This window comes from Cloeon dipterum, chromosome 3, assembly GCF_949628265.1.
Source record: "Cloeon dipterum chromosome 3, ieCloDipt1.1, whole genome shotgun sequence".
NCBI lineage: Eukaryota > Metazoa > Arthropoda > Insecta > Ephemeroptera > Baetidae > Cloeon > Cloeon dipterum.
The window spans coordinates 19,213,452-19,234,937 of NC_088788.1; the positions used below are offsets into that span (position 1 = coordinate 19,213,452).

At 39.8% G+C, this 21,486-nt stretch overlaps 1 protein-coding gene across 4 annotated transcripts in view; it reads right to left on the reverse strand.

Moving 5' to 3' along the window:
• The window catches only part of Nox (NADPH oxidase), a 34,315-nt gene extending 13,135 nt beyond the window's left edge, over positions 1-21,180 (reverse strand). For 2 of the 4 annotated variants that reach the window (XM_065482421.1, XM_065482419.1), the window contains exon 1: positions 15,444-15,772. In XM_065482421.1, the coding sequence (XP_065338493.1) occupies positions 15,444-15,683 (240 nt within the window). In that variant the 5' untranslated portion in view covers positions 15,684-15,772. Of the gene's footprint in view, positions 1-15,443; positions 15,773-21,048 lie in introns of those variants that run through there. The other 2 variants (XM_065482422.1, XM_065482420.1) reach the window with 2 other exon arrangements.
• Between the last annotated feature and the right edge of the window lie 306 nt (positions 21,181-21,486).

The window sequence follows — 21,486 nt, forward strand, 5'->3', positions numbered from 1 at the left end:
ATTTGACTTAAATTATAAAAATGGGGCACTTTTATTGTATAAAGAATAAAGTCAAATTAATTAAATCGTTTTTATACTTTAGTTTATTAGGCTCAATTTGCCTTCTTTGGGAAACGTGCCTGCCTCCTAAAGCTTACACCAGGATCATTTCAATGAATGCAAATTATTTTTCATCCAGCTCAACTGATTTCGCTAATCAAACCAATCAAGACTCAAATATGATAATTATTATAAATAATATAAGTCAGTTCTTTTGAATTTGTGCATCAAAATGGGTACTTTTATAAAAGGAAAGCACACTGACAGGCGGTTTTGGTCTGAAAAAGAAGCATTAAAATGAAAAATAATTTGAAGACAACTTTCAGCCAAATGAAATTTTGTCATTCAAAAGTTATTGTAAAAGCTCATTTCTCATTTATGAAATTTAATTTTTTGAGCTTCGTTTTGCTATATTTTAGTGACCCTTCCAGGCCATTCATTACTTCCACGCATTTTAAAACTGTTTTTTTTCGGCAAGTTGGAGCACATTTTTAATGAGCACTATTTCTCCTCTTTGAACGGCAAACATAATTAAAAAAGGTTTTCTGGAAATTGAGTCGTCAAGGGAGACACAATAGTGCTGGGCCAAAGCGAGTGTGTTTGTGTTGTCAGCGAGTAAATTGCTTTTCATTGTGGCCAGCCCGCGACGCTAATTACATAGAAAGTAAATCGGCGGGCTTTCGACACATAACACACACACACACACATGCGAACGGGGAGTGCATAAATATAGCCCGGCGGTCTCTCTGCAAATTGCAACGTAATTATCTACACATATTGTATTCAAAATGGCGCGTCCGCGAGGCAGCATAACAACGTTATAATATGCGTTTTTTGCCCGGGCGCGCACCTGACACGTACTAAATAAGTTGGCAAATGACTCCTTTTGTTGGCATGGAAATGGTTTCGGCTCTGAATAAGGCGCGAGATCTACTAAGGAAAATAATCCAAATTGAGACACGCCGGCCGAGAGGATCTTGACACGAATACAAAAGGCCAAGAAGGGATTTTTCTCCGGTGCCGTATACTTGCACGAGAAAAGAAAACTCGCATAATTTACATTCCTTGATGAAAGAATCAGCTTCAGTCGGATTACTTTTCCTGAAGTGTTTTGCGACGCGGCCCACGGAGCTCTTTTAATTTGATGAGGTCCCGCTGCGCGCGAGAAAAGGGTCTGCTTGGAAATTGGGCAATTTGCCTCGAATTTGGCACCACTCTCGCAGCAAGTGAATTGAAGATTTCGGCGTGGGTGAGGCTCTTGGAAGTCGAATTAGCGACCTTTATTGTGCTTGAAAGACGCAGTGATATTTATGCATTTTATTGTGGCGGCTGAGTGCTTGCATGAATTCATAATACACTATAAAAATAATTTACTGTCTCTTCGTACATCATAAATTTCTAGATGTAAAGAGGTGAAGCACCAACGTGGTAACTTTCTCAAAACTCAATTTTCCTTTCGTTTCATATCATCGGATATCGAAAAAATATGCGGCCAAGGGAATTTCAACATATATTTTTTAAATGCGTGTGAATTAACCACGATCTATGCATTTGATGAGCTTCAAACATATTAGGAATTTCTATCCGATAAGTTTTTATAGACATCAACCGTAAAAAACATTCAAATTGGACAGTTATCGCTTCTCCTTTCACGATGATTGGCAATAAATAAATAAATTTCCACGGAATTGAGCCAAAGTGCAGTCGAAAAATTGGGCCAATGCTGCGATTGCTTTGCAATAATTACAAAAAAGAGCAAGCTGCTGCCTCCGCACACAAACAATTATTGCCAGCAGAGTCCATTAGCGAAAAGCGAGGCATATTTCTGGACGTATTTGGTCGCTTGGTATGAGCCAACGCACGCCGCCGAATTCGTTTTATATTATCTCCTCGAGGGCCGGCCGTGACCACGTTAGAAAAAAGTTAACTTTATAACTGGCGGGCCATGGAGAAACGAGACTGGCTCCTTTGCTGCCGCGTGCGACAATTTTTCAAATGACGTGTCAATTTCCTTTGTCAATAAACGGTTTAAATAAACAATTGGCCGCCTTATTTGGTGCGGCCGGTCATTTGTTTCATCGTCGCAATTCAATCGCGGCGAACGCGCGGGGAGCCTCCGCCGTGCAGAGCTTTCCCCACTGCTGGCGGTTCCACATTTTATTTTATTCTCATTGATTCCGCTTATTGATCCAAATATCAATTAAACTCTCCCATGCTGCGTCTTAAATTGCAAATTCGCCTTTTGCGCAACTTCGAGAATGGAGCTGGCAGCGAACGAGATAAAAGAACTAGGTTTGAGTTTTTTCATCTCTCTCAAAATGGACCAGCGGGGCTGTAAATAACAATCGAATCAATCGCTCGGTGGCGTCAGATTGATTTGTCTTCTTTACACCGGCACCGCATTGATTTTCACTCGAGATTTACGCAAAAGCCGAGCGTCTTAACGAAGCGTTTGGCATTTTATTAGATCGAAGATGCTGTTTACGCAAGTCGAGTGCAGTTTACGAGTCCGGTTTTCTGCGGCAAACGAGCCGTTTGGGCAATCACACAATAAAAAATGCTGCGAGCATCGGCAATTTGTCCAATTACCGACGGCAGCATGAGCAGCAGCATCTCGCCGCGAGAGGTGCGAGTTCGGCCGGGCCGGGGTTGTGTAAATGTTAATTAAAATCAGTATGGTGCAGGCCCAACGTAATCAAGGAGCAGGGACCGAGTTTTACTCGTTTTCAGGCTGCAGCAATAAATTATGACGTGGGCAGAAAAACACACACTCAGAGCGAAAAGCAGCGCTCGCGGGCACAGGCTGACGTCATTTTTCTTCCAGATAGCTGACTGACCACTTGGGCTGCTTGCAAAACCCAATCTTTTGTTGCTCAAAGACTTTTGCAGCTCGGACAATTTACACGGTTCACCTTTCGTTCTCGCCGGGAAATAATGATCCGGCTTCTTTATTTATTGTAAGTCGCCCTTGTTTATTCGCGCTCGCTGACCATTAACCTGCCGCTCGCTTGTAATTGAATACACGTTGACGTTATTTCTCTTTTTTGCATTGCAAAAGCGGCGGCCCGGTACGTGTGTGTGTGCAGAGCGTTGCTCATTCCAGATGAAGCCAAATTGAATGCAAATGCGTGTAGTGGGAGGAGAATTAAAAATGCCTCGGCGCAGGCATGTATTCAATTTGACTCGCTGGTCACGGCCAGGTTTGTAATCGCTAGCGCGCGCCGAGAGTTTGACTTATGATGTGGATTTCTCGAAAATGATTCAGACTTTAACTTAATAACCCAAGCACGACCTCGCGGATCACTCAGCTGCTGAGATTTGAAATCAGAAATCCGCAATCCGCGAGGAAAAACTTGAAAATAGAAAGGATTCAAGAATGCTGAATTTTGGAAAATTACTTATGCATGAGAAAATGTCAGTCGGATTCTTTCAAATTGAAATGTTTTGGCTGGCTATCGAGTTTCGTTTTCTCTCGGGCTAATTAATTCTATATTCCAAACACACGCGAGAGACGTGGCGATGAGTAAAATAATAAAACGCAGCGTGCGGGCAGCCAGAGATGGTTTTTAGCCAAATTGCCAGATTTTATTTATTCGCGTTTACATAACAAGCGAGCACGCATTAGCATTTTAATTGAAACTTTGCACACGATCGCGGCACAAAGATGTCGACTCGACTCAGCATCTGAAGAATCCTTTTGCCAATTCTTTGCAGTCGCGCCGAGAGATTGCGATAACGAACGGCGGCTTAAAAGTGTGTAAGTGGATCCAAGGGAAAGAATAAAATGCACGGTGCGATGTTATCTTCGTCGTATTCGAGTATAGCACTCGCGCCGCGCGGAGACGGAGAGTGAATAAAAGCGAATGAGTGACGTGAACAACTCAAATGAGCACTTGGTGAATTACGCAAAATGGCTTTTGAAAGCGCGGCTTTTCGCTGCCGCGAATTCGGCTTTGTGCCGCACATGCTTAAAAAGGTACATAGCCCAATTCCACCCGGGCAGTTGTTATTATCATCTAACAAGTGCCCCGCTCGGCGAAGGATAATCATGATTATCTCTCTCCTTTGTTGACCTAGAGATATAAAAGAAAACAATCGTGTTCATTCGCACTTCTGAATGTGTAGAGAATGAGAGGCAAAGCACGCGCGTATATACATCATTGTGTGTATCCTTCGCGCGCGCAGCTGCAAATAATAAACCGACACTAGATCTCGATTCAATCCGGCCAACTAATGAGGTCGACGTGATATACTAGAATGAAGCATCAAAATTTTGCACTGTTCTTTCACGCATGTTAAGCAAAATTAAATTGGCATTACGCAACAAAATTATGTAAAAGCAACATCGCTGCATTCACGGCTTTGATTTCTAATTACATCACTTTAACATTGCATTCCAAGCCTGTTTACAGAGCCTTTTATCGAAAAAGTGTTTCGGTTACCGAACTATTTTGTATTTAATAAATACCCAATCAAAAAATGCATTTACAATTTACCTCTACTTTGATAGATGCTTCTTTTTTTGTTAGATTTGTTCGCTCTCTTTCATTCATTATTCTTTAAGTTATTTAATTTGTTTGCTAAAATAAACAAGCATTCAGTATTGCTTCGAGTTCAGCATCAAGATCAAATTCTAATTAGAGCCAATAATATTTTTTCAGCACGCTGAGGTAGTAATACAGGTATTTTGATTGGATAAGGGTAATTTTGAATGCAATATGATGATCAACATATTTAAAACTCATGCGTGGCAGTGATTCTGACGTTAATTGATTTTATTTTCAGATACACTGACGAGATTCCAGACTTTTAGGTTAACAACCAAAAAAAGTTACTTCAGTCAAATTCAATTTATCAAGTGTCCCGGGGGCTTTGTCTCTAGCTCAGGTGGTCTGTCGTGTTACATTTCGCAGATCGGGCCGAGCACCTCTCATTTTCATAATACATATTTTATCTGTCTGACTCATCTGGTCGCGTTACACACACTCGCATAACTCGCTCAGATGGCTGAGAAATTTACGCGCTGCTCGCAAAGTCTTAACGCTCTCGTGGGCGTGTGTTTTTTATCTGTTCACCGTGCCTTCTTTATGCGCTGACCGGGCAGCAAATGAATCGAAACCAATCAATTAGGCCGAAAAAATGCGCGCGTCTTGCGCAACGAGAAAGAATTCTCAAGGCGGCGCTTAATTAATATTGCTCGTTCGGTAATTTATTTGCGGCTGACGCTGATAAAATCGAAAGAGAGAGATGAATTTCGGCCGGCCGAGTGGCCAACGGGACAAGGTGAAACAAGCCAACAAACATACACCATACATCAGCGCGGTATCGCATCTATCTGCTCGATAAAAGGGGTCCGCGTGGAGTATATAGTTTCGCTCATTGATTCGGAAACGTCAAATCGGGTTCACCACACGGCTGATTGAATAGATTAATGTGCTATTTAGACAGTTTAGGACACGCCGAGCTTTCCCCTTTTCTCAGCAGGTTAGAATTTCAGATCGTATTGATTGAAATGGTGTGTTGCCCCGATGTGGGACCTTTTTTCTGTGATCGAGATAAAAACACGGATATAGACATGATTTCTAACAGTTTTGGAATGACATAATCCAATACACTCATGAGGGAAAGGTGGCGATGAAAATTTAACAACGAAAAGATGGGATGGATTGGATCAAAAATTGCTTTAAAATTTACTGGAAAACATGCCTTGACATTGTTTCAAGCTGCCTCTTACAAGAGGAAAAGAAGAATAATAATTTTATCCTTAATAATTGGAGGTCTCAATTTCGAGGTGGTTGCTGGCTGCCTTGGCTTAAGCTGTATTTAATCCGGTGGCTGAACATTTTTACCAGCGGTTGACGCTTAACGGCCTGAAGGGCCTGAGACCAATATTTCTCCGATACTTTTGATTTTTCAACATTTTCGCCGTAACTCTGATATTGTTATTGCAGTCGTACACCAAGAGTGTAAAACACAATTAAATTTTGAAATTTATCTTCATCGTGACTCGTGACTTAAATTCAATGCTTCCAGTGCTTTGATAATTTTGTAGGCAGCACAACTGTAGAGTTAAAAAACATACATTTGGTTGAAGTATGTACTGTTGTTCATATATCAATAAAAATTTCAGAAGGATATCACACGTAAATTTTATGGCAAAAAAATATACGTTATAACCGCATAGAGGTGCGAAACAAAATATTTAGCTGTTGTCAGTATGTGCCGTAATTTGCTTCCTCTACAGTCTCTTTAAATCCAAATTACTTACATCATAATAAGTTTCTCTCTTTAAAAGAATGCTGCATATTTTTCTGCCAGATTTTATTTCAACAGTGTGTCAAGAGACACTTTTTTAGTCTGCTGGGTGGTGATGGTGACTCATCGCGAGCAGCAACATTAATAAAAACGCAAAGCAGCCTTGGCTGGAGCGCGAAAGCCAGTTGCAAATAATTTGTCCCAACAAATTACTGCAAAAATAGCAGGACAATAAAAAATAATATTCCGCGCTAGTCGGTGATTGATTCAATGGAATGGGCTGCCCTTGAACACAGATTCATGCTTGTTTTAAGTCAGAATAAATTCACTGAGAGCGAGCAGCGGTTAAATGGCCGAGCTTATTATCTCAGCGGCCGTTCCACAATCAGCCTGGTCCAATAACAATAATTATGTAATGACGCGGCGTTCGCTTGCGTCACACACTCACGCAAAACTCACTTAATCGCCTGCCCGCCGCCGCAGCCGAATTATTTTATTCGCATATTGTTGTATGTGTGTGTCTCTGTACGAAACAGGTCAAATTGCTCTTGAATTCCGCAATTAATTCGGCCTTTTTGCTCCTGCGCCGATAACTCCCTTTGTTCGGATCCGTGGGAAGCGGGAAATCGTTGGATCTGGTTTTAGAACTTTGTAAGAGCCTCGCTCTCGACGAGCTGAGCTGAATTTTTCACCTCGTTTGTTTTGAGTAAATAAAGCAATAAAGTTACGAAACTGGCGTGTTTGGCTTTTATCCTGTTATTCCAACAACGAATGTGTCAGCTCCTCTGTTTATCCTCAGATAGTTCTCAAATAGCTTAAAAACAATCTCTGCATGCAATTTTATTCGTTTTTTCGTGTGCAAAGCCGAGGACTATTTTTATTTTTTGAAGCTATAGAGATGAACTTTAGTGTATGTAGCATTGCTCCTCATAGTTCCTTACATTTACGTATTAAATTTATTTTGGCATGAATTGAAAAGCTTAGGGAAGATCCAACCCAAAATATCGATTATGCTCTAAATTCGATAGGCATGCGTTTTTGCAGAGCATGTTTATCGACCATTATTATCCTTTCTTCGCCGCCTGAGAAAGTGCATGCTACACAGCCTTTCCTCAAGTCTGCGCACCTTTTTGTTTCAGGCAGGTGTCAAGGATCCGTGGTCAGCCCATTACCGGTAAGTACCCGCTTTAATTGCTTCTGCACGAGGAAAATCGATCAAATTTTTGACTAGTCAAACGCTCGTGAATAAAATCTAAAACGCCTCGAGCAACCGAACACGATCACTAGTAATTAAATGGAATAATGCGCGCGCTTTAACAGAGGCAGAAAGGTTATCTCATCAGCTCGTTGTAAGAGAGAATTTCCAAGCATGTTGCTTCGTTCCTTCTGATATGATTCACCAGAAATTGCAGGCGTAGATTTCCCTTTCAACATGCTGTAGTCTGCGCTTTGTTAACCGTATTGTAAAGTGGTGTAAAGACAAGATAAGAGATTTTGCATGAACAATGCGAGGAAAGTGATGGCATTTTTTTAAAATCTAGGTCAATCGATTTATTTGCCTTTTAGGTCTATAGATATTCGAATAGGAAAGGTTGTAAAGAGGAATTCAAAGCAACCTTTTTTAGGCATTGTAAAATGATTAAAATTATTAACAAATTTGTTTGTTCTATATATGACTTAAATACTTTCCAGACTCTTTTAATCATTTAATTTTATTGCTAATTATTATCTAAATGATTCTAAACGAGGTTTTGAGAAAAAGTTTCTTCCCGCAAGCATTCATTTTTTGCAACGATAACGTTTACTACTTTTTTATTGCTGCAATTGATTGTTTATTATTTCAATAAGCAAAGTCTGTAATACAAACTAGGTGCCCTCGTTATTTTATTTGTGGGAGTTAGCCTCACTTTTATGTATGTTTGTTGAATGGTAAAAATTAATTAATATCATATTTCTGTCTCTAATTGGTAAAATTAATGATATAATAACTAAAAATTGATATTCTTATACTATTTTAGTCAAAGACCTGCGGAAACTCAATTTAGGAAAACATTTTAATGGCTGTGTATTTATTTCATCGTTGGGAGTTTAGTAAAAATAAGTGGCAAATATGGTCTGCACGAGAAAAATTTAATAATTCTATTTGGATGCACGCCTGCAAAACCCTAATATCCGGCTGCCGTTGCTAATTAGCTTCATTAAAATTTATAAGCATCAACCCAAGCCGCAGCCGGGCACGTTTAACACCTGAGGAATCCCACCTTAACCAAATAAGTAGCGGCGCAGACGCAATATTTGCCGAGCTGAGCGCAGCAGTGTGGGATTGACGGCAGCCGGTGCGTCTACGCTGAATGAAATAGAGAAAATTCGCGGGAAATGTGCGTACTCGGCGCGCGTTGCTGTTTATTTAGATTGCGAGTTGGTGGCCTCAGGTGTTCTTTCTGTCCGTGTCGCAAGCAAGCAAGCAGCCAGCAACGCGTAATCGGAGCGCTGCCTGCGTGTATCTCTTTATAGACAGAACAGTGTGCGTAGCGTAGAGTGAGTGAAGTGAAGGGCGATATGTAATCCGAGGATTTCGCGATGTCGCACGTTACTCTCATTTTCTTTTCGCGAATCTCGACTCGCTGGCGTGCACAAAAGACATTTATCTTCATTTGCATCGGCGAAATAAATGAATCGACACTCAAATGAGCCGCGAAGTGATTTATCATCCTTGAAAGCACCGCGGAGAACGCCCCGGCGCTGCGCTTTTTTCTTTCTTTCGCTGTGTGCCTCACAGATCGCGCGCCGCCCCGATCGAAAACCTCGCTTGAACGCGAAAACCGGCAAAAAAGCTATTAATTACACATAATGTATTAGGGCCAATTACCAGATCAGCGCGAGACGGCGTATTTCAAGAGCAATTAGCCCGCAGTGAATGAAACAGCTAGCGAGATGTGCGCGCGGTCAAGGTCGCTCGCTCGCCTGCCGCGAAGAGCAGATGCTGCGCGAAAAGTTAAATTGAGCAAGTGCTCTGCTGGTCTTTGCTCCTTTTACGAAACAAATAATGGGATTAAATCACTGAGAGCTGAGGCACTTGAGCGCTCCTTTTACGGCCGGCTCCTCGCACCACACATTCGCTCTGATGGAAATTAAGACGGATTTGATTGATGGACGAGTTTGGTGAGTGCAGCTCCTTTGTGAGCAGATTATCAGATGCGTATCCTGTCGTCGATTTGACACGATTAGGAAAGAAATCTATTACAAAATACAGACCGGTAAGCAAATATTTGAAACTGAAATTGCAATCTACCTTTTTAAAACGGTTACAGCAAATTTTTCGAATGTTTCTTGACTTAAAGAGACACATAAATTAAATTAATTGCACTTTTATACGCCGTAAAGTTTGTCGTTAGCTTGAGGACTCACGTCAGTTTGTAAATGCCAACGAGGAAAAATTCGTCATTAGTGCAGAGCGGGCCAAATTTTACACCGAACTACGCTATAAAAAGGCAAGTCCACCGATGAAATATATCTGCTTTTAAAAAGTGAAGCTGAGCACCATAAAAACTTCGCCGAGGTTTTCGTCCAGTATTGTGAAATTGAAACTATTACAGAAGTCCTCACGTTACGAAACATCTTGTTCATATACTGCATGTGGTTTTGACAATGAGTCGCTTAACACGCCTGGATATTTGAAACAAATTGAAGCGAGACATGCATCCTGCTGCTTTTCAATTCACGGTTTTCACCACCAAATTTGTAAGTGTAGTAAAAACCAGTGTTCTAAAGCGAGTAATACAGGTGTTAGTGTAAATTGTGCTATTTAAATTGTAGACAATGACATCTGTACATGATTGCCCGCGACAAATATGTTCCCTGAACGATCACGCAACTAAGTCAGACCTAGATAAATGTTCTTGAACTAATCAAATGGACTCCATAGCTTCTATTAATTGAAATTTTAATTCCAAGTTTAAGAGCTGTATCGAATTAGATCGGTACAAGAGTATGCATCCTAGTTTTGTCTTTATTTATACTTTCATCTTTCATCCGCGACTCGAGTCAGAAAATTATATTAATTTATTATGTATGAAAATTAATTGCATCGCATTCTTGGGATGGTTATATCTGTTGGTCAAATCGATGATGGATACTGGCGCTTGCGGAGGTTATTTCACTGGATAACAGATTTACAACGCCAAGTTAATGAGGAAAAGGTGCGATGGTAGCCTTTAAAAGTTGTAATAACTATAACATGTCTGACATATACACTAAGATGAAATCTTCTGGAATAAATATCTGATATTGTGACTCAAAATACTAACGAAAGTTAGCAATTTATTTTAGAAAATCGTCAAAATATTAATTTAGCTGTCAGCACAATTGTCACCTCAAGCCTTTTAAAAACTGTCAGTTTTGACACAGTTACGAGCGAATTGACCTTTTTATCCGTCTAGTAAGAGGTTCAATGATTAATTGGACATTTTTTTAATCCATGGGCCGTTTTGTAAAATTTGCAGTTCGCGAGAAATAAAAGGGTGATGCAAGCGCACATCAATCTCTTTTAATTGTCTCGTTATCAGCAGCGAAACATCAACAGGGAGAGCAGAAAACAATTTTCCCGTCGGTCGTTATTCCATAGCGGCGCGTTGAGAGTTACGTTTTCTCGGTGTCGGTCGGGCCCAAGGTGCTGACCTGCGACGAGAGCACAAAGGGCACGATCGGCACGGCAAAAAGTGTGATTAGTCCACGCCACTCTCTGGATTAGGTTGCAGTGCCCCACTCCACTCTCCTTTTGGCACCGCCGCGCGCTCGATTATCGCGCGCATTAAGCCAGAAGCATAACCTCAGACTAATTAGCCGCTATTCTTCTCGCCTCTCTTATTGATTTATCTGGCCTCTGCTAATGACGACTGGTTTGCTAATGCACAAATCTCGCGCACTCTGCTCCATCTTTTCCCTAAAAGAGACGCTAATGGCCAGCAGACTCGATTCAATTTTGTGGCTTTTCATTAGAGATGAACTAATTGGATCGTATTTTGTTTTTCTGTAACTGCCAATTAGTGTGAAATTATACTTGTTAAAACTATACCATTAATTAAGAATGGAACAATTGATGTCCACGCTGATTTTAATGAACGACAGAGTACAATAAGAATAATAGCTTTCCTCATCATGAGAAAATCCTCGCAAAGCATATTGTGAGCCATTTGGTAAGTTAAATTTCATATTAGTAGACAGTTTTTTGTTTTAAAAGCTCGCACTAACTATGTGGAAGACAATCTAAGCAGGCCATTTTCGAGTCTGTTTTAACTCTTGGATATTTTTATTTGCATTATAAGGATCCGAATTCATCACTTTGCGAAAAAATCACGAGCCAAACAGGACTTTCCAGTGCATGTGTAGCTGACTTAAATGATTCCATGTGCACTTAGCAGCTGGATTTTTTCTTTTTCGAACTGAAAGAAGAAATTTTGTCAACAGAAACTTAAAAAATCTCAATTTTCTTAAAATGATGTTCATGGTGAAAAATTTATCATTCCATATATTTTTTCTTTCAATATTCTATCAAAATAAAATTTTGATATTCGCGCGCTGAAATCTTTCCGGAGATAAAATGTAGAACGAGATCCGTTGCAAGATATCGGAATAACTTATCGATTTTACTGGCACTTCCTTATTTACTTTCCGATTTAACACTGTTTCGCATTGGAAAAAATCGATACAAAAACTTTCTAATCATTTTAATATGAACGATATAATAATTAAAACGTTTTGTGAGCACCTATATATTTCCCAGATAAAATCCAAAAGATCATGTGGCATCAGCGGGGGACGAAACAACTGACAACTGATTGCAAGTTGTTCCCGAATGGAAGCCATGTTTGATAAATAGTGCATAGTCGGCGTCGTTCAAAGCGATTGCATCCAAATAATTTGACTTATGTAAAGCGCGATACAAGATAGCGCTGGGACAACTCAGCAGAAACAAAAAAAGAAACGGACGCGCGCGGTGGCAGTTTGGCGCTATACGAGATAAAAGGTAAACATTAATAAACACACGCACGCACATTCTAACAATAACAAAAGCGAGATCAGATACAGCCGCGTACTGACTGACTGACTGGCTGACTGGCTGACCATTCATTTGTTGTGTTTCGCAGATTTATCTGCCGCGACTCACTCGCTCTTTGCGGGCAGAGAGAAAAATATAAGACAGGCGAAGAGGAATAAACCTCGGCAGGTGGTGTCAATGTTCTTCTTAATGGACGTACTAAGTGCGGCCAATTACCTTTATCTGTGCTCTTGTTTGATGCGGAATAATTGTTTTTGGCAATCGCCCAATACATGCCTCCATAAACAGAAATGCGCCGTCTCATTTAAAAAACATGAACAGTTGATTTTGTATCGCGTTTTCCACTCAACGATCCATCGTGCCATCCCGCATTTGAAATTTATCACTGTAGAACCTAGTATATTTATTAAAACTGATATTATTTCACCAGTAAAATAAATTTCCTGGATTATCGTGATGAATTAATTACTCCAGCTATTAAAATCTTAATTTCTAGCTAGATATTAGGAAATGATTTATATATTGCTTTAGCGGCTGGCTACATCAGCTTCTTTGGCTAGCAGAATTTTGGTCCTAGGGCTGACGCAGTTAAAAATTAGTGAAGTTTGATTGTGCTTGAAGGGCTGGAAGTCAATTATTTTCAGAACATTTGGATACCTTTATGAAGCCAATCGTAACTGAATATTTACTTTCCAATTGGTGTTAAATTAGGACTCGAAGTTAATTTGCGTTATAGTGGTTATAGCAATGAACATTTTTTTTGCAATATTTAGGTGGATGCAACTTATGATAAGGTGTTAATTTTGCTCTAATTTCCCATATCTTTATCTCCAAGAAGATGGTTGTTAAAATCAGAGATTGTCAGTCTGCCTTTTAAAGAGATCAAAAGATTTTTTGAACCATATAGTGGTTCCATAAAGCTAAAAAACGTATCATTATCAGCAGTATAAAACTCTGACGAGTACGTTGAAATTTCGCACACTTTCCTTCAATAATCACATTGCAGTTTATCTGAAACCCTCCTTGGCAAAATTAATAGCCTGTCTAATCACATACAATTTTCTGGTAGTTTCCTCTAAAGTAAATATTATGTAAGAGAAATTATTTTGAAAGCAGTATCACTTTCTATAAAAGCCGTGAATCTAATTTGCCGAGCGCATTATGACTGCAAGGTCAGACCGGACGCCGAATTCCGTCGCGCGTTCTCGGAAACGGATCGGCAGGCATAAATCCCAATTTTCCCATGGCATCGAATGGCAGCGCGGCGGCTGCGGCGGCTATTTAAACACGTGGGCGCGCTGCGCGATTATGCTGAATGCGCGCGAGAAGCTGACGCAATTAGCGCCGCGTGCCCCGCGGCCAGGCACCTGTTAACCTAGATTCGCCGCGGCCGTCGGAATTGCGGGCGGACCGACCACTGGCCACTCGCGAGCGGGGGTCATCCGACCCCGCGGGCCGCTCCGAGCAAGGGTGCCCCGGCCGGGAAAACCGGTACGCGCGGCCGAGGAGCGACGCACGCGAGCCTCGGTGCAACGCTGACCGGCACTCCTTGCAAATTTCCATCCTGAATGCGTTTTACTTTCGATTATTAATTGAAAATTATAATAATGCAATTATCGTTTGTGCAATTCGCTGCGAAGGAAAAATAAATTTATAAAAATCAATGATCTACTCGGTTGGAAGTGTTTTTAGAGCGGAATTTATTACGAGTTTATTTATTCTCACTAGAAATATGGTGGATTTAACTTTAAGGTTAGTTTTAATTTCCCAGGACAGTAAAAATGTTTTACAAATGGCAAAAGCAATGTCAGGAAATTTTGCACTTGCATGTCCCTGGGCGCCATTGACTGTACATTTTCCTCTCACTCTCTTTAAAACGATTAACGACTTCCATCAAGAGAAGGTCTTTTTCCTCTGCGTGGTAAGTTTGTTAAAAAGAAAATTCTAGAATAGGTCCACCTTGACTAAGATTTTTCCGAGATATACTGAAATTAACAGGGCTCAGTTGTCCTGATTGTCTGAAGGAAAATGAAGTCGTTTTATGTATAAAAATTAGAGGGTAATTTTACGAGAAGGAATTCCACGTTATTAAGATCGTGAGCAAATTACAGCAATCATCTAGCGTTAGAATAAAACCCTTCAGGGGAATTTAGAAGGTTAAATTCAATTTGAAAATTAGATTAAATTCTCGTTCAAAATTTGAGTAATATTAGTTGTACCAACTGTCAAACTGGGAGCAATTTATCCGTCTATTTAGTTGTAACTTATAATTGTCAAAAAATGACGTGAAATATACCAATTTTAAATATTTTAAAAAAATTGAAAAATTTGGTATGAAAATATAGAAAATTGTTGGTGATTGGCTATGAAGGCAGATGTACCCGAGGTTTTCATAATTTTCAGTTGAAATTATAGAAGCATAGCTTCCTCAGTGTTTAGTAAGATTTTATTTTCCCATTTTTCAAGAATTTTCTAGAGCTGAACATTTCAGTAGAAATTTGAAAAAAAAACCAAAATCTCGGAGAGGAATTTATCTAACTGTTTGATTCTATAATTAATTGTGATCGTATTTATATATGTGTTATTTCAGTCTTAATCTGATTGATACTTCATTTTGTCTATTCTAACACCGAGTAAACTGCTTTTTTAATTTTAAATGAAATTTTATTTTGCAAAATCGATAACGGAATTCCAAAAATCAATAATCTCTTTATGAAGTCATTATGTAGCTCTTAAATGTATGATTATATATACTGTATTAGATGATCTATTTTTACTAGCATTAAGTGAGAATAAACATATAAATAAATAAAAACAATATAAATTAATAAATTGACCAAAATTGGGCAGTTGAAAGGCTCTTAAAAAGTTTTCCACAAAAAAACATGCGTGTTACATTAAAATGATTAATTTACTAACAATCATATAAATATAAAAACTATGCAGTCCATATCATAAAATGTAATGAAGAGTTTTTACAATTTCAATCAATTTTTGGTGTTATAGTGACGGTAATCGAAACTTCTAAATACCGAACCACCCCTGAATTCCGGCACGAGGACGAGTGAAATAATAAACCTGCGGGACGTACCCTTTCGAGGAAGGCCCTCCTGAAGACATCCCTTGTGATCTTGGACGTGTTCTCGGCTGTGAGGCGCGCGGAGCACTCCCTGAGGAGGGCGAGCCGCAGTCGTTCCAGCATGTTCTCCTCTTCCATGGAGGACATCTTAAGGCGCAGCATCGGGGGCGGCTGGCCGGACAGCCTGCGGGGCGACATGGCGCCCAGCGTGCCGAGCGACCCTTCAGAGCTGGCTGCTTTCGGATCCTGCATCACCGACTAGTGCATGATAACTGACTGACGCGGGCAGCAGCCGCCGCGAGAGCTCGAGGCGCAACCCACGACGCTCCCCACCGGCCGACGCGCCGCCCCCGACAGCGGAGAAAGTGCGACGCCGACGACGCCGTCGACGTCGGCCGCACCGGCACCCACCACCGCCGCCGCCACGCCAGACAGCCAACCTGTTGCCAGCAGCCACTCCGGCGCTGCCTGCCTCTCGCCTCCCAACGCGAGGGAAGATCGCAGACAGACTGACAACACAGTTTTAAATACCGATTTTTGTGGGTTGCGGAAAAATATTTTAGGTGGTGTAAGAAAACATTCCAGCCACTTTTTTTATGAAATTGTTAGCTTATTTTTTTAATGTTAGGTCTTTCGTAGTCAACCGAGGCAAATTCGTAAAATTAATTTCTTAAATATTCACATTAATTTAGGCATTTTGTTTTTAATTATAAAATGGCAAACCAACCTCGAGTGTTGTTATTTTAATTTAGATTTTATTTTTAATTATCCGATTAGTAATTTTGTGTTTTTTTTTAAGAAAATAGGTTTTAATGCTATAATTTCATTGAAAAATAGTCTTTAAAATCCACTCTGAATCATTTTGGAACCCTCCCCCCCATGCTTCATTTATTTATTTAATTGGTTAAACTTTTCTCATAATTATGACGAAATGTCACGGGCCGGTGGAAAAAATTAGCGTGAGAGGTTAAGCAAACTCAACGAAATTTACACAAGAAATCAATCTTTACTAGTCGATTGCGTTACAAAAATTATCGACGGCAAAATTTGCATTTTTTAAGGGTCTTACGAGACAATATTATAAATTTTCGAAACCTCAGTATCTCATCTTTCCGTAGTACAATTTTAAAGTGAAGGTGTGCTTTAGATTCCTCTCACCAAGCCCGATCGAACTAACATCAAATTTTAATGCCTATAGGTCAAGGTCAATGGCTACCACTATTAATTTTGGGCTTTAATTTAAATTTTGGAAATATGCCATGAGCTTAAGATTTTGGAATTTTGTAAATGTTCTTTAAAATTGTCCCATAACATGCGTGATCATGTGTGAGACTTTCAGAATAGTTTTTCTTGTCTGTTATCGAGAAAATCCACCTCAAAACTCGAAAAAACACGACTTTTTTATGTTTTGCAAATATCACTAACTTTAAATAGGATTGTTACAGCTGCACACGGTTAGATTTGTACCTCTCCTGACCAGCTGAAGGGTTTAGGGGGACTACCACTATCCCTTTCAACTACCCTGCTAAAATTTAATAGCAAAAATGTTTTTAAAATTATATTCTTGTTTATTCTTGCTCTAGTCATATACAATAAAATACAATAAGATACGATAAATTATCAGGTCATACACAGAAAGAAAGGGCAAACAGTACCAGCGAAAAATTGCTAGATTTTCTAGATGCAAGCAAGTTATTTTATTTAAAATCTAATTCTGCGAGCAGAAAAAAATTTTTCAAAATCACGATCAAACAATTCGCTATGATCCGATTTTTTCATTCGATCGCCTGCAGCAAACAATGATTGTCACGATTTTTGTAATTTTCCTTGGCTGCAGCGCCAAATCATTTTACCCAGAGGCTATATATCTGGTGCTTCAACTCTCGTGGCTTCGAAATGCTCTAGATGGTGGTCACGAGAGAATAAAAAACAGATTTATCGTCTCATCTTGATCAATAAGCTCTGAATATATTTACGACTAGCTCCGGTTTGAACAGATAAATAATGCTGCATATCAGCATCGCTATAATCCATAAATTACATAAAGGTGATGTAATTTGCTTGTTATATTTTTTGTTTTATTTTTTTTTTAATTATTTGGCTAGAAAATAATCCAATAAGACTCTACTTAGACTGTCGTGGTTGTAATTAATTTTTTAATCTCAATCCACAGTAATGAATTTTTTTGGTTAGAAATATGATTGAATAAAGTTTATCCATTACAAAGTAAGATTGTGACTCGAGCCTGATCTCAAGCAGAAACTCAACTTCTAAAACTTGAAATGAAGTTTTTATTTCAGCAGAGGTGTCTTCTTTAAGTATATTTTGTCATTTACCCAGAAAACGTTTTAATCACTGCCTTTTACTTGAAATAAAGGAATATTAGGCTTTAGACAAACATCTTTTGAGGCCTGTAATAATAAATAAAATATGAACTGTTGATGAGTGCATGTATCAACACGTGCGTTATACTCCCTCATTTTTTACATTCATTAACTCATTAATTATGAATGCCAAAGGTGAATCATCGCCAGCTTATTATCTTGTACGGAGAAGGATAAAGTGTAATTAAGATACTTTGGGGGCCCATGCTATTTACATATTTCGTGCATATTCAGTGCCCGTTCCTTCGCGCGGATTTACGAGTTAGAAAGTTCAAACAATATTTACCGTGGCTGAGCACGCGATGTGCAACCAGAGGACAATCGAAACATTCACCTGTTCTGTGCTGCCGACGGACGCGATGAGAGCGCGATAGGAAAGTGATACGACGCGTTGCGTCGGACGAGCAAAGAGTGGCATTGGGCATTGCTCGCGGCTGAAAAAAAAAACTTTCGGTGTCGCACAGCACACGCACATGCGGCGTGTGAGGGTTAATTGCTTCAATTTCCCTGATGCGAGGCAAATTGAGTCGGCATTAATTGTGCGCTGACCACCGAGAAAATGAGAAAAAGTATCGAGTGCTGGGTTAAGGACAGCGTGTTCGTGTCGAGCGGATTCTCTCTCCCTCTAATTGTGCCGCGAATTTAGAGAGCAAACGCCTTTGGCACAATGCTGTTTGTTGTACATAATTTCAAGCGATAAATAAGTGATAAGCGCAGTGCGAATCGTATTTGCAAAAACCATTAAACAACTATAATGTGCGCAATAAAGGCTAGGCTTGCACCGCATAAATTTTCTTTATGCTTACTTTTAATTTCAATAATAAAAGCGTTATTACGAGTTCAAATCTTTTCTTGCAAATTCTGATGTAGGTTGTGGCTGACCGTATTTCCCCGCCGTTTATCAAAGACTACGTCATCTTTTTTTAATGAAATACATTTTAAGAGAAGACATATTTTTTGAAGATTTTTTTTTCTCTAAAACATGTAGTGGCTATATTCTCATTGCCCGTTTGATAGTCCAAAATAGCAGAGGTTTGAACCAGATTCTTGCCAAAAATTAGAAACACGTGTGTGCATACATCTAGTTTTTGTAAAATGTGAATTCTTCCTAATATCAACAGTAAAAACGTAATTTTTTTGCTATGTAGGGTTTTCATATTTATAAAATTAAAAAAGATAAAAAGCATTAAATTTAAAATGTCTTTTATGTTCAATTATAACCCTATACTTGAAAGATTCAACCATTCCATTTAGAAAAAAATATTTTTGCTTATCTGTCGTGTGTATAACAACATGTTGTATTTGTGCGATGTTTTGTTAGCACACTTCCTTTTCAAGCTCTTGGTGCTGAATTTGTCGGCCTTTTGCGGCATTAAGCAGATAAGTCGTTTCCATTTTTCAAAAAGTCGATAAAATGAAATAAGTAAGTTGTTTAATCCATAGCAAAAAAATTGTTTGCAACTAAATTTATAATTTTACGGTGTGCCTTTGAATGGAAATTTACTACCATAATAAGTAAAATTGATTGATTGATAACAAGTGAAAAAGTAAGTACAAAAAGGTGGCTGGGAGGCGCATGGTCATCGACTTGCCACTTGCTGGTTTTCGCAACTTACCAGCAGCTTTTAGAACAAATGTGTTTGGGGAGGCGAAAAGATAGCCACAGATCCTCTGCGGCCACTCAGGCACCAAGATATCCACTCGGCGGTGTTATTGGGAGCCCGCCTGAGCTCAATAGCCTATATGTGTTGAGCAGAGAGGTCCTAATAAAAAGTTACAAATGAATAATTTCTTATTGAGATATCTTCTAAATTTGCGACAGGGCCTGACAGTCATATAGATAACGCCCTGCTAAATCAGCAAATAACATATTATTTATTTGGTGGATTCTACGGCTTAATTAATATCCGATCTCCTTGAATTTTAAAATTTCATGCTATGATATGCCTGGTTAGCCTTGAATAATGTATCATGCAAAGCCAAGAGATGAATAATAAACCTGAAAAGTGTGTATAATTTTCGATTTTGCACGCTGCCAGCTTATTTGAAGTGCAAACGCTGTGAAAAACGAGCAAATAATCCCCTTTCGGTCGAAAAGAGCCGACTCTGACAAGGAAGAAAAAAGTTGTCGGGCCAGTTGGCGAACACACGTCCAACAAGCTTATTGTTTGTGTCCGCGCGCACTGCGGAGCAAAGAGATTTATGAACGGGCGCAATTTGCTGCCTGCGATGCAAAATGCGGCGAGACAGGCGGGCCGCGGCTGCAGGTGCGGCGACCTTGACCTTTGACCTGCGCATGTCACGCGGCGAAACTTATTCTACCGGTTTCGCGAGAGCCATAAAGCGAGGAGGAGCGACACTGTCGCAACACACTCCGCAAAATCAAACGCCGCGATTCACCCGCACGGCACGCTTCCTGGGTTTTAAACAGCTGTAAAAAGTTGCAAACGACTTTTCGAGAGGATTTGCCAACGGAGCCACTCGAACCTTTATGATCTTCCAATTTCGCTTCGGACAAATTGTCTGAACAGCTTTCCTTCGCACGAATTTACGGCGACCGCGTAATAGCGGTGTTCGCGCCAAGCAAGTGGCAAATTAGCTGTTTCACATATCGCTGTGCGTAAAGGACACTGTCATTAAAATTTAAACAGACCAAAAAAGGCAGCAGAATTATTGGCTGGCGCTTAAATTTACATAATTTTTGTTCCAATTCCAGTACAGTGGTTTTAAATGTCAGTCCATATAAGGTTTTATATATCAAATTACGTCTTCTTCGGTTTGATTGATTAATTTAAAAAGGAGACATTTAATAAAAATTCAAAATATATATTAATTTTTCATAAAAGTTGACGAGTAATATATTTTATGACCGTGTGTTCTTGATTGAATTGATTTATAAAACGCCAACGGCATACTACTGATGTTTTTAGATGTGAGAAAAATACAAGATAAGACCTAAAACATGCTTTTTCATCTAAAAAAGAATAACAGTGATGAAAAACGAATTTTAAATAATTTTTATTTCATCGAAGAGAGGATTTGAATTTAAAAATTTTAAAAGTTTCAATCCCATCTATGCCAAACAATTATGAATGGAAAAATTATAGCAATTAATATTTTTTTTAAATTAAATTACCCCGTCTCATTCTTGCCCAGTTTTCGGACTTCTGGCCAAATTCAAACATAAAGACCGAACCAAAACAAAATTCACCCTGGCCAATTGGTGTCCCTACCTGAACTTGGGCCTTGTTGCGCAGGTTGAGCTGTTGCCTAGCCTGCTTCATTGCGGTCGGGGACTGCTGAGACCCTGGCCGCAGCTGCGTTTGTACCTGGCGAGGTGCTCTCGCACAACTGGCTGTCTCGCGTGATCTACCAAATGCCGCCTTCTAGCTCGTTTGCCCAAAGCCAAGCCGGGGAAATTGCTTGCTCGCTGCACCACTCCACTGACGCAATAAACAAATTATACAAGCATAAACCGCACGACAAGCCGACCGTGAAAATGCGATCGTGTCCGCGGCCGACTTGCTGCACGGACCTGCCAACCCGCGGAAAATTTTTCCGCACGACGCACTTGGCGAATTGGCATTGTTCGACATTCTGATGCCGCTGCGCGTGTCTCCTTGTAAATGCTTCGATTGATCGCGTGGTAATAGCTTAATTAGAGCTAAGCC